At 54.6% G+C, this 12523-nt stretch overlaps 2 protein-coding genes across 4 annotated transcripts in view; one reads left to right on the top strand and one right to left on the bottom strand.

Moving 5' to 3' along the window:
* Window positions 1-11030, top strand: part of ALPK3 (alpha kinase 3) — a 30362-nt gene extending 19332 nt beyond the window's left edge. The window contains 10 exon segments of the mRNA XM_017731097.1: window positions 1-338; window positions 3427-5263; window positions 6149-6296; window positions 7345-7472; window positions 7736-7771; window positions 7891-8165; window positions 8497-8585; window positions 8816-9033; window positions 9230-9278; window positions 9439-11030. The exon segment at window positions 1-338 is cut by the window's left edge and continues 1 nt beyond it. Of these exon segments, the coding sequence (XP_017586586.1) occupies window positions 1-338; window positions 3427-5263; window positions 6149-6296; window positions 7345-7472; window positions 7736-7771; window positions 7891-8165; window positions 8497-8585; window positions 8816-9033; window positions 9230-9278; window positions 9439-9760 (3440 nt within the window). The 3' untranslated portion in view covers window positions 9761-11030.
* Window positions 11031-11292: 262 nt separating this feature from the next.
* The window catches only part of SLC28A2 (solute carrier family 28 member 2), a 9690-nt gene continuing 8459 nt past the window's right edge, over window positions 11293-12523 (bottom strand). For 2 of the 3 annotated variants that reach the window (XM_017731098.1, XM_017731099.1), the window contains 3 exons: window positions 12280-12378; window positions 11716-11827; window positions 11293-11622 (listed from right to left, as the gene is read on the bottom strand). In XM_017731098.1, coding sequence (XP_017586587.1) covers window positions 11499-11622; window positions 11716-11827; window positions 12280-12378 — 335 coding nt within the window. In that variant the 3' untranslated portion in view covers window positions 11293-11498. The remainder of the gene's footprint in view (window positions 11623-11715; window positions 11828-12279; window positions 12379-12523) is intronic. The other variant, XM_008631286.2, reaches the window with a different exon arrangement.

The following is a 12523-nucleotide window of genomic DNA, read 5'->3' as shown; positions in this document are numbered from 1 at the left end:
GGAATGCACGTTTGAGGGCAGCAAGTGATCAAGAAGTGGAAACCAGTCCAAAGCTCAAAGAGCCTGGGAAAGCTGTGAAACAGGACACTAAAACCAATGATGATGTGTACTTCTCTTTAAAGGACATGTATTTTGATAAGCAAGTGAAGCCAACAGCAGGGAAGAAGGAGGTGGGAGCCAAAGACAAGGCCGGGAGTGAGGCTGCCCTGTGGCCTGTGGAAGTCAGCAGACAGACAGAGGATGCTCCATTGTCCTCTGAGGTGTTGGAGGCAAAACCTGTGCTGTCCGAGGGCCAGAGAGGCCAGCAGCAAGAACAGAAGTTGGAGGGAAACAAAGAGGTAACTAGGAGAGACAACAGCCAACACAGGGGTGGCAACAAGAAAATATCTGTTCTGCGCATTTGTATTGTGGCACTGGGCCTGGTAGGCTGCCTGTACCCACGGGATCTGCTGCCGAGGCTCTGCAGGTCTCCACTGGTGAAAGCACCCCGGAGAAGGGCTTTCTGGATTTGGTGAGCCCAGACAGCAGAGCTTCCACCCCATCTCCAAACAAATGTCAGCTGAGGTGTTGAGAGATGTAAGTTGGGGCCATTCGAGCAGCTGGTCTCAGTGGCCTGGGGCTCTCCAGTTTAATCGGCAGGCTGACCTCATTCGAAATGTTTTCAGATCAGGTCGGCAGGGAGCACTGAATGGGTATTTATAGCTGGGCTGGGTGCCTTGTGGTGGCATCTGTTCAGTTTAGCAAGGGAACTTCAGTTAATGAACCCCCTGGGCAGATGAGTTTGGGGTGCTAGGTCCCATGTGACCCTCAGGGCCTCGAGTTTTGTTTACAGTGCAACATGTATACAGTAGGTCTGGACTATTTTTTGGCTCATCCCTGTCGGAAAAACTCTGTTGGGAGACTCATTGTGGTGGTGATGAAGTGCCAGGGTACAGCACCTGCTCCTGACCCTCAGAGCATTTTTTAGTCAACCACTATTTTTGTCACCTAACCTGAAGTATTTGCCATAAAAATATTAGCCTGGAAGCTACCAGACTATTTTCCCCCCATTTTTCTTTAATGACCCTTTCTGTCATAAAAGGTTCCCTGAGTCCAGTTTGCAGGTGCTGTCAGGATTTGGAGTTTGGGCTGTGGTAGGTGCTCACTTCCAGCACAGACAAGGCTCCAGGTGCAGCACCTCTTGCTTGGTAGGTAGTGCACATATTTCAGAATGTGGAAAAATCCACAATGCATAAGGGACTGACGGGTGCTCCAGTGGAAAAAAAAAACCCAGACATTTCTTCCTCTTTTAAATTTCTTTAGCCATAGGTGAGTGCAGCTTGCTGGTAAGAACCTGCTGTGTTGGGCAGTGCACACCTGGGTTCTGGCCTTGCTGCTGCACAGTGCCATGAACTTGTCTTCAACCTGACCCACCAGCATCACATACTGCTGCAGAAATTATTGCTGTTCAGGCCAGCCCATGGCAAAGCCATTTGTTTCTCCCCTGTCTGCTCATTTTAACACCCCTCGCTCTCAAAAACGAAGGAAAAATGCTGGTGGGCAGCAGCCAGGCTTGGGCTGTCATCCCTGAGCCTTTGACAGTACATCAAGGTTTTTTTCTCTTTAAAAACCCCACTCACAGAGGGAAACCTGTGACTTGTCAGCTGGTGTGCCTTTGAGGAGACAAAAGGGAATGCTTCTGATTTGAATTTGAATGCTTCAGCTTGTTGGTGCTGCTGGGGAAAGTCCTCAAGCTTTTGTGAGAGCAAATAAGCTGGTTTAAAGCATTTAAAGCCGATTCCAGGCATGTTTCAGGGTATTTTCAACTCCCAGGACAGGCGTTACTTGTCCTTTTCTTTTTTATTCTTTCTCTTTTAAACAATACAGGTCATAGCGTGAGTGTTTTCCTAGGCTTGGGACATCGCTGGGCCTTATGCTCAGGACTTCTCTTCTGAGCTGGATTTATCTGTAGCAAAAGGCCAGACTGTAGCCAGGCTCTGAACATCCTCCTCTACAAGAGCAGAGAAGAAACTAGATTCGCATGGTGATCACTCTTGCCTCAATTTTAAACTGATGATTTTATTATACTTCTTGAATTTTGTGGGTAGGAATGGCCTCTAATGGTGTTTCCCCCACCCCAGCCCTTCAATACTCGTGTTGCCTTAACAATTGGAAAGGGAGTTTGGACAAGGACCTGGAGTAACAGGACAAGGGGGAATGGCTTTCCACTGTCAGACAGCAGGGTTAGATGAGATATTGGGAAGAAATTCTTGGCTGTGAGGGTGGTGAGGCCCTGGCACAGGTTGCCCAGAGAAGCTGTGGCTCCCCCATCCCAGGAAGTGTTCCACGCCAGGTTGGACAGGTCTTGGAGCAGCCTGGTCTAGTGAAAGTTGTCCCTGCCCATGGCAGGGATTGGAATGAGATGGGCTTTAAGGTTCCTTCCAACCCAAACCATTCTATGTTTCCTTTATTTGCTTGGAGAAGGGCTGAGAGACTGGTCTTACCTTTCCTCTTTTCCCCAAGCTACCAAATGAAGCAAAAGCAGCACAAAAAAGAGCCACAGCCCTCCTTTCCCATGCCCTTCATTCTGGTGGGCTTAAAACTCAAGTCAGGGACCTCAGGAGAAAATCCTTAGCAGCGGATCCTCCAGGGTGGAAGGGGGACCCATTGTGTGCATGCCCTGTCCCCGTGCCATTGTCCTGGTGATACTTGCAGAGCATCAGCCGGGCAGAGCGTGTACCACGGTATCGCTGCCTCCCCTGCAGAAACAGACCATGCCCCTTGGCTGGAGGATCTCGGCAGCTCTCCTCAGGGTGAAGCTTGGCCGTCGCAGCAGGCAGCTTGCTGACACGTCTGCTGGGTGCAGCTGCAGTCGGAAACATTTGAGCTTCCCGAACGTCAGAGAAGCAGAATGGCTGAATAGTGCTGATAACGTCAGGGTGTACAGTTTCACTATAAATCATTTGGGCAGCCTCATCCTGATAGTGTGTGACATGCTGATTGCCCCGTCTCGCAGTGGAGATAGGGGAGCACTGAGTCTTTAAAAACATCAGAGAAATTATACAAGGTCTCAGCAATGGCTGGTGAAAATGGGAAAGTTTTGCTCCTTGGGAAGATGCTGAGTCAGAGGATATTGGATTAAAAGCTGAATTATTTAGAAAGGTAGATCTCTTGCCTCTGTACACTGCAAGGGTGTTGAAATGCAGAAGGGTTGGAGCTGATTAAAAGAAGAAAGATTTTGTGCAGCCTGACAGGTGGGACCCACTCCTGTGGGATGATGGTGAAGCCAGAAGACCCTGGATGACAGAGTAGCACTGGTATCAGGGTAATTCTCATGATTCAAGAAGAAGTTGGGCAGTGCCATATGGTACAGGTGGACCACAAGTATGACTGCACAGACCTGGGCAGTAACATGATGCTAATTTTCTTTTTTTTTTTTTTAACTAGGTTGCAGCAAGAGTGGGACAGTTTCCTGGTGACCTAAAGCATCCAGTGTCCAGTCCAACCAAAGAGACCAGTCAGCAAGGCAGTAAGGTAGAGGAGGTCAGGAAAGAAGTGCCTGTTTGCCAGGAGACCAGGGGGGCTGTGGAAAGGACAAATCCTCGGTTTAGGCCTCAGGAGCCACCAAAGCCACCAGCACCTTCTCCAGACCATGTACAGTCTGGCAAGGAGCACCCACCCCCCAGGAAACAGGCAGAAAGACATTCCCATGCTCTTGAGGGCAGAGAGACTCAGCAAGGACTGTTAAATCAAGAGGACAAAAGCCAAGGTGGGGAAGAGTCATTGCTAACAAATTTGAGTCCTCCAGAACCTGGAGAAAACACTCCTCTTGAACAAATCCCGTGTCAGACAGTCAAGGATGGGAAGAGCAAAGAGGCAGGAGCAGAGTTGTCTGGGAGCCATCCTGGTGTGAGGACAGCAGGAAGTGATGGAGCAGAGCCATATCGTGGGACTGTGCCCAGGGAGGCAGGAGGGGTACCTTTGGGCCATCGGAACACTGAAATGGCAGCTCCTGCTTCAGTTCCTCTTGCCAAGGAAGAGCTGCCTCCTGCTCCTCCAGTGAGGCCATCAGTGGGTCGGGAGGCACTGCAGGTAGCTCATGGCACCCCAGGGATGGAGGCCACTGCAGGAGAGGTCCTGTCTGGAGCCCAGCTGCTGCCTCCTGCGAGTGGAGAAACAGAAATCACAAAAACAGATGGATCTGCCCCGCGGGAGATGTTTTCAGCCATCATGTTAGAGGAGGAGAATGCCAAACCAGTGCCCGTGGGACCTCAGGGGAAGGAGGGAGGACTCCTGACAGCCACAGCTCCATGCCAGGAACCAGCAGCATCTTCAGGGACTTGGGAAGGAGTCTCTGAGGTTCAGCCACAGGTACCACTGGTCCTGCGTGGCTCTGAGAGATCTCAGGAGATGTCTTTTGAGGAGAAAATGCAGCACAAAAACCTGGTTTCCTCCTTAAAGAACTACCTGCTACTACTTCTAAAAATGTCAGATAGCAGTAAGGATGCCACAAAAGGAGACATTGACTCGGGGGACAAGGAGCAGCCAAATGCAGGTGAAGGCATAATCCCAGAGATAGGCATTGCTGGCCTTAGCCCTCGCACCTCAAGGAAAGTTTTGGAAAAAGTACAAAACAACCAGCTCTTTCAGACAGCAGAGAACTTGCCTCTGACCCCCAGGACATCCAGACGGATCACAGGCATGATTAACGAGGAATTTGTTACCAGCAAGGAGATGCTGGCTGGCAGGCCTGTGCCACCGAAGAGACGCGCCTGGGGGGCTCCTGAGGCCGAGGGGCCGCCTCCACTCTCAGTGCCCTCCATTGTGGTGGGCAGCATGCCCACAGCAGGAGTGGCTCCTCATCTTTCTGATTCGCCTCCAGTGAGCTCTGAAGAGAGCCCTGCCGACCCTCTGGCAGTACTACCTTGTGCCACACCAGAAGAGCTCGCTCTGGGGGCCCGGCGCAAAATATACCTGCCAAAACCCAAACAGGTGGGGGTGGAAGAGGAGGCAACCCCGGAGAGCCTGGAGCACACAAGAAGTCCGACTGTTTCACCACGGCAATCCAGGAAGAATGCATCCCTTTTGCATTCTCCTGCCCTGGCTCCATCCTCTCCCTCAGAGCAGTGCTCTCCAACCCTCATGAGGAAGATGGCCACGCTGGAGGTTCCTAAGCTGTACGAGGAGCCTGCAGGTGACACCAGTGGTGACCAGGAGGTCCCTGGAGATGCTAAGCCAGAAGCACAGCCAGCAGAGTCTCAGAAAACAAATAACCCATTTAAAGGTGAGGGAAGAGAGAATCCCCACGAAGCACATTCCCTTGTTGCCTACAAAGGGAGCCAGTGATAGTCAGCTGGGGCCACATGAGTTTTGTGCATTTGCAGGGTTTTCAGCATCAGCCTTTGGCTGTGTGAAAGCCAAAAGTCTCTCCCAAGACTTCTGCCCCAGTGCAGGGAGGGATGAGGAATGCAAGAGGCAGCAGCTCTGACACTGGCTGTCTCCACAGCCTGGGCTTCCCCAGCCCAAGGGATCACAGAATCCTCTTGATTATGGTCTCTGTGTTCTGGTCCTCATCAAGCCTGATGCTGGTAGGGGATCCTGAGCTACCTGGTCGAGTGGAAGGTGTCCCTTCTCATGGCAAGAGGGTTGGAACGAGATGGTCTTTAAAGTTCCTTCAAACCCAAACCATGATTCCATGATTCAGTGGGCATCACAGGGTACACACTCCTCTTCCACGTCTGTGGTCAATGCTAATTTGATTCCTTGTGGCATCAACTGTAAAAAGGGAGAATCCTGGGGTTGAAGGAACTAGGTGATACGGGAATCAGGTCTCTTGCAAAGTAAGGGTAACCTCGATAAATCCCTACTTCAGTAGATGAATGTTTCCTCCGATATTCCAGTGTTTTTCTGCATTTCCTCTGGCCAGGCCTCACTGGGTATTGCAGTGCTGCACTGTTGAAGGAATTTGTTGTACCGCTTGTATCCCACCCTGTTTATCCCAATGGAGCTCTGAGACCTTCCCTGGGAAGGCAGTGTTACACCAGGCTGTGCTGACATACACGTGATACCCAAAGCCCTGAGCAGCAGCGTGGGCGTAGGCTGGCCTGTCCCCAGAGCTGTGGCCAGCACTCTGTGTCTCACCACCCATCTCTTTGCACCCTGTCCTTAGCTCCACAGGTGGTCCGTAAGATCAGGGCAGAACAATTTTCCGATGCATCAGGAAACCTGAAACTTTGGTGCCAGTTCTTCAATATATTGAGCGACTCTAAGCTGACGTGGTACAAGGACGAGATCCCTGTAGCTGAAGCCCAAAGGAGGTAACCTGTCGGCTCCACGGCAGCACAGTCCATGTTGTCACCTGTCACATCCCACTCCTTGCCTTGACCAGGGTGAAGGTGCCCCTCTTGCTAAGGCAGCGTGGGAAGCTCAGTGCATGGCACAGTACATTGTGAATTTCATCATCTCAGTGCCCCACAGAGGGAAGGATTGCCCAGATGGGGAATTGCTGCCAAATTGATCCTATTGATGCTCCATCTGGAGTGTCTGCTTGGAGTACCCAAACCGTGGGGAGGGCAGAGAAGGTGTTACACCCATCACAGAAATCAAGAGCTGGATGTGAGCTGCAAAACTGGGACCCCAAAGAATCCATGTGAGGGTGGCAGCCGTGCTGGGAGGGTCTTCTATGCAACCACTGCTGGGAGAAAGCAGCTCTGGTTATGCCCTCCCTATCCCTTGGCACTGCCCTTGCGCAGGGAGAGCATGTTCAGATAGCTGGGGGGCTGGTTTTATCCTTTGGGTCTACTATGGAGAGCAACTTGTTCTCAAGCCCAGAGGATTTGTGTAGGAACATCATCCACATCATTTAGGGTTTGCCTGATGCCTTTGGTGTCCCCCGAGTTCCCTTTACAGTGAGTAGATGGAAAGAGGTGATTCTCGGGCAGAAATTGTCTCCTGGGGCAGATATTTGAGCTGGGGCAGATGGGCAGGAGTGGCCATTACCTTCCAGCAGACCAGAACAGAGCCTTCTCAGCCAGTGGGTTTCAGGATGAGAGTCCCACCTCTTCCCTCTGTGAAGCCCTCACTCAGGGGCAGGTACCTTTATCAGTCTGTAGCCTAATCCCGGTCAGATTTTGCAGGGTTTGCCTGGAGGATGAGCATGTCTGTTGGTACAAACCACAGGGCAGGACTCCTGGTGCCATGACATGCTGGGGGAGCAGCTGAGCTGCCCTTGGGATGGCTTCCTTTGTAGCTTTCTTCCATTCTGCCAAGGGCAGTACGGTGCCCACCCAGAGTGCCTGTCACAGGGCTCCCATGTGCCCCCCCCACACCACATGGGGATGTGGCCATGCTCCATTTTTTTTCCAGTGCTGGCGATGAGGGTCAGGCAGCTTTGGCTGTTGTGCAGGCGTCCCAGAAGGATTGCGGGGTCTATCGGTGCGTGATCAGCAACGAGTATGGCACCGACTCCACAGATTTCCTGCTCAGCCCAGAAGGTGAGGAGCCCTCAGCAGCCTCTCACAGCTGCCTGGGTGTGCCATGGGTGGTATAGCCTACTGCAGAGAGGGCTTGGTGCCAGGCTGCAGCGGGGGAGCCTTGGCATGTTCCTTAACACCACCTCTGAGGTGCTTCTGCCTCCGTGTGCCAATTTATGAGTGATTCCCACCATCCTGCCTGCCATCCCTAACTGTGCAAGTGCACGGGGCAAGGTGGGATCCTGGCAGGACCTTGACACCTCTTCGCTTTCTGTCTCCTCTAGTGTTGTCAGGATTTATCCTGCGGGAAGAGATTGAAGGTAAGGGCCACATGTGATGAGCTGCGACTCTGCCCCTTGCTGAGTGGGGCAGGCAGCTCTGGGGCAGAAGCAGGACGTGCCCATGTTGTCCCCACCTCACCAGCTCTTCCCCCCACCAGTTGGAGAGGAGATCGAGATGACGCCCATGGTGTTTGCCAAGGGTTTGGCTGACGCAGGCTATTGGGGGGATAAGCTCTTCGGGCGCGTGGTGAGCGAGGACATGGAAGTGGGTGCTGGTTTCTTGCGCAAAGCCTGCCGTGCCAGAGCCATCTACGGCCTGGAGCCTGTCTTTGAGTCCGGCCACACCTGTGTCATCAAAGTGCACAATTTCATCGTCTTTGGGACCAAGAATGAGAACAGCCTTATTGAGAAGAACTATGATATCACCATCCAGGTGGGCATCCTTGTGGGCCACCATCCACCTTTCTCCCTCCCACCTTCCCCATCTGCGTGTGAGTTGGTCCCCAGAGAGTCCCCAGTTCTGTGCCCACTTTTGCTATTTCCTTCCACTTTTGGAATGCTCTGGAGAGGTCTAGCCATGTTCCAAGGGGCTGGACATGTCCTTGCCATTCTTGGCTTCAGCTCTTCCCTCTGATTAACATGGAGCTGCTCGGGACTTTCCCATCACCCTTTGACCACCAGGACAGGGAAAAAACTGGCAGTGGTCCCACGGAGGCATTGGTGCAAGATGGGACAGGTTCTTAACTCTTCGTTTGCTCCTCCAGGAATGTAAAGTCCAAAACTCCAGCCGTGAGTACTGCAAGATCTTTGCTGCTGAGGCACGAGCCATCCCTGATTTTGGAGCAGTGCCTGAGTAAGTGATGTGCTGCAGCTCCACTGGCTTGATGCCCTGGCAGGGGATGGTGGGAAGATTTCCTGTGGGTGATGGGGCATCCCAAAGGGCAGTGCACTCTACTCCCACGCACAAATGGAAGGGATATTGGGAGGAAGGCAAAAGCCAGGGTTGCAGACGGTGGTGTGAATCGCCACTTGCAGAGGAGGGAGAGGTCACTATGCTGACATTGTCTGTGAATTCCCACACAGGATAATTCCTCTGTACCTGATTTATCGACCGGCCAACAACATCCCTTATGCCACAATGGAGGAGGACCTCGGCAGGCCCTGTGAGCAGTACTGTGTCACCGAGAGAGATGGCAGCTTGGTGGCACGAGGCTCCTCGGAGATTGTGCTCAAATGCTGCACCTTCCAGCATTGGGTCTACCAGTGGACAAATGGAAACATCCTCGTGACTGACATGGAAGGTAAAGGGATCTCCTGTGTGAGTCCCATGGCCCGTCACCACCCTCCATCCTGGGAAAGGAGGAAAAGCCCCAGCCTTGCCCTCCTGCCTCTCTCTTCCCCCATGCCATGGAGCCCTCTACCCAGGGCAATGACCTGCCCTTGGTGGTGGTGCCTGTCATTCTCTGGACAGAGACTGGTTGTCCTCTTAAATTACAGGAGTGGGCTGGAAGTTGACCAACGTGCGGATTGCTACCAACCTGAAAGGGTGAGTGACCTCCAGCTGCTGGAGCAGGGTGGCCCTGGCTGTCCCCAGCTCTGCCGCTCACCTGGCGAGGGCCATGGTGGTCAGGCTCCATCCTTGCCTCCCTGCTCTGCTGGGACATCTCCTGGTGCAAAGCGGGAGCTGAGGATGGCTGTGTTGGCAGGTACCAGGGGCTGAAGGAGAGCTGCTTCCCCTCTCTGCTGGAGCAATTCCCGGCCACTCACAGGTGCAATCATTACTGCAGCATCCTGGGCCTGAAGATGCTGGAGCCAGCCAAGCCCAAGGGCTCCAAGAGTCCCTGCCTGGGCAGGAAATCTGCCCAGTCCAGCCCCCAGCTCCAGAAGAAGGTGTTGACAAGTCCTCAGGGCACCCGCAAGGCTGCTGTGAGCCCCAAGAGCTCCCGGAGAGCTGCAGAAACAGGGGAGGCCCCAACAGCCTCCAAACCCAGGTCAGGAGAGAGCAACAGAGCTGGCTGCCCGCAGTAGTCAGAGCTGCTGCAGCTGGGACCCCCACATGACCATTGTGGGAAGGGGAAGACCCTGGCAGTGGCCTTCTCTGTGGGGCTCCTGCCCAGCCTGCAGCGCTTGCATTGTGTGGTGTGTGCTAATTTGTGAGCAGCTGGGCCAGGGCTGCGGGAGCTGTGAGCCATGGGCCACCTCCCCAGTACCTCTACTGCTGCTGCTGTGGGGAGCCTGTGGGGCCGTGTGCCTCTCCACGCTCGGACTCGCTTTCCTCTCTCAACTTTCCGTAGGCCTTCCTTAAGGCAGGGGCAGAGCTGCTTGCTCGGGCTTGGCAGGCACCATGTCCCTGCCTGGCTCCCCAGCAAACTGGGAGTCCTGGACACCCTCCTGGCTCCCAGCACCTCATGTCCCTCTCTGTGTCCCCATAAAGCGACCGGGCCAAGCCTTGCCAGCACTGTCAAGGATGAGAATCCCACCAGTGCCCAGGCTGTCCCCTGTGCCCTGGCACCCCCTTTTCCCTGCAGAGGGCTCCAGCAGTCACTGCAGGGCTCCTCTGCTATGGTGCGGGGCTCTGGAGTGTTGGCTGGTCCCAGGGCGGGGTGCTTGCACTGGTACCAGCTGCTGCATAGGGATGGGGTTTTGCACTCCTGCCCTTCCCTGCATCCCAGGGAAGTCTCCCACCCTGTTGCTGGGTGGCTGCTGAGGGCAGCCGTGCTGCTCTGGATGGTGGCCAGTGCTATGGTAAGGATGCTCTACCTCACATGGGATACCTGGGAGCAGGACAAAGGAGCGACTTCCCCTCCATACCAGGATCTGCCGTGGCACATGGGGGTGTGTGGCCCACAGGACACGCTCCTCCTTGCCTCCGTGCCATACATAGATCCTGTATGCCCCAGCCCCACAGCACAATCTGGTGCTTAGCATCACCCCTCCTTGGCACAGGCTGGACTCCAGTGACAGCTGGCGGTACCCACTCCAAATCCTGCTACCCCTGGCTCAAGGCAGTGATGGACAGGCACAGGAACTGTCTGCTCCATCACTGTGCAGAGCATCCCCTTCCTTGGGGCATTGCAGGAGGGTGCTGGGTGCCAGTGACACTACCCTGCAGGGTGGGGTCCCAAGCGGTGGCTTGGTGCAGCCTGATGGAGGGAAGGGGCTGGGCTGGGAGCGTGGCGTGCTCTGGACTCCTGGTCCTTCATCGTTGGGTGACTGTAAAATACCAGTGTACATAATGTGGCTGCCTTGGCGCCTGGGTGCTCTCGAGTGCAATAAAGCGAGAAGGACTGGCCTGTTCCCTGGCGCTGTGGTCCCTCTGGGAAAGGTGCACCCAAGTACAGTGGGATGGGTTGGCTTTGTATTTGGGGGAAGGAAACATCTTCAAGCACTGGCTTTACCCCATCCATGCCCCGTGGGGGAAAAGATGGTGGCTGGGCCCAGAGCCTAAGGCTGGCAGCAGACAGGGGCTCAGCTTGCGAGGTCTGCAGCGGGCACGGGATGCAGCCACAGCAAAGGACCTTGTGCTGTGTGGGACAGCCACAGTCAGGGGCCAGAAGGGGTCTGAGGGCAAGCACACAAGGGTTGCCATAATTTATTTGGGAGCTGTTCCCTTGTGTCCACGGGGCCAGCAGCTAAGGGTGCAGGCTGCAAGGTGCACACAGCTGTCCGCCAGCACTGGAGTGGAGAAGACCAAATGCTCAGGTTTCTTTGGGGTTTCTTCTACCTTTGGGGAATAGGCCTTGCAGGTCCTGGTGTTCCCCCACCTCTAGGTTGTCCATGCACAGGATGTGTGGTTGTAGTGCCCGCAGCACTCTGTGAGCCAGAGAATGCTCTCTGCCTGCTCAGCCCAGGATCCAGTGAAGGAGAGTGTCCCGTTCCGGAGCACCGAGCTGGAAGGAGAGACACAGGGTCAGGACAAGCTGCTGCCTCACCACCTGGGTCCTTGAGCAGGACCAGATGGCTCTGGGGCCCTTCACACCCACCTGGCAGAGAGCTGCTTACAGCAGGTGTACATGGTGTAGCTGGTTGAGCTGAAGTTGGTGGTGCTGAAGAACATTGCGCAGTCACCCACCTCTGTTGGCACGTGGAGGAGACCTGGGGGACAAGGTCTTCTACTGGGACTTAAGTGTGACCATGGATCCAAATCCCACACCCCAAGCAAGCTGTGAGTCCTGTACCCCGTGCCTGCTCACAAATCCCACACCCTGACTATACCTGCTTGCAAATCCTGTACCTGGGGCTGTGCAGGTCCCATGAGCCATCCCACATCACCCCCCAAGACTTCAGGGAGCTCCGTGAAATACTCCAAAAGTTGCCCTTGAAATGTTCCAGCCCAGAGGAGGATGAGGGGCCCCAGAAGAGCTGTTGGGCTTGGGCAGCCCTTGGCAGAGCCACGAGGGGAGAGCAGGGTTTGGAGGCTCTGGCAGAGCCTTGGGGGGACAGGCCATCCACCTCCATCCCTGAACCCTGCACTTACGGGGTCTTCAGCCCTGTGCCTGTCCCTCCCCGGATCTCTCTGGCCCCACTGGCAGTGGGCAGAGACCTACCTGCCAGGCAGGCATTGAGCATGGAGACGCAGATGCCAGTGAGCAGGGCCCGCAGCACCACGGAGGCAAGGTCACTCTTGCGCTGGGGCACCATGGAGGCTGTGGGGGCAAAACAGACAGTGGGGTGAGTCAGACCCTTCCTCTGGCTTTACACTGGGCTGGGGACAGATGGGGACATGTCCTCAGTCCCAAGCTGGCTCTGCCACATAGTGCCCTGCCCAGCCCACTTCTTTCTTTCTATATG

Source organism: Corvus brachyrhynchos, unplaced genomic scaffold (assembly GCF_000691975.1).
Source record: "Corvus brachyrhynchos isolate BGI_N302 unplaced genomic scaffold, ASM69197v1 scaffold164, whole genome shotgun sequence".
In the NCBI taxonomy this organism is placed as follows: Eukaryota; Metazoa; Chordata; class Aves; order Passeriformes; family Corvidae; genus Corvus; species Corvus brachyrhynchos.
The sequence above is the reverse complement of the archived record's forward strand: the minus strand, read 5'-3'. Positions and strand labels throughout refer to the sequence as shown.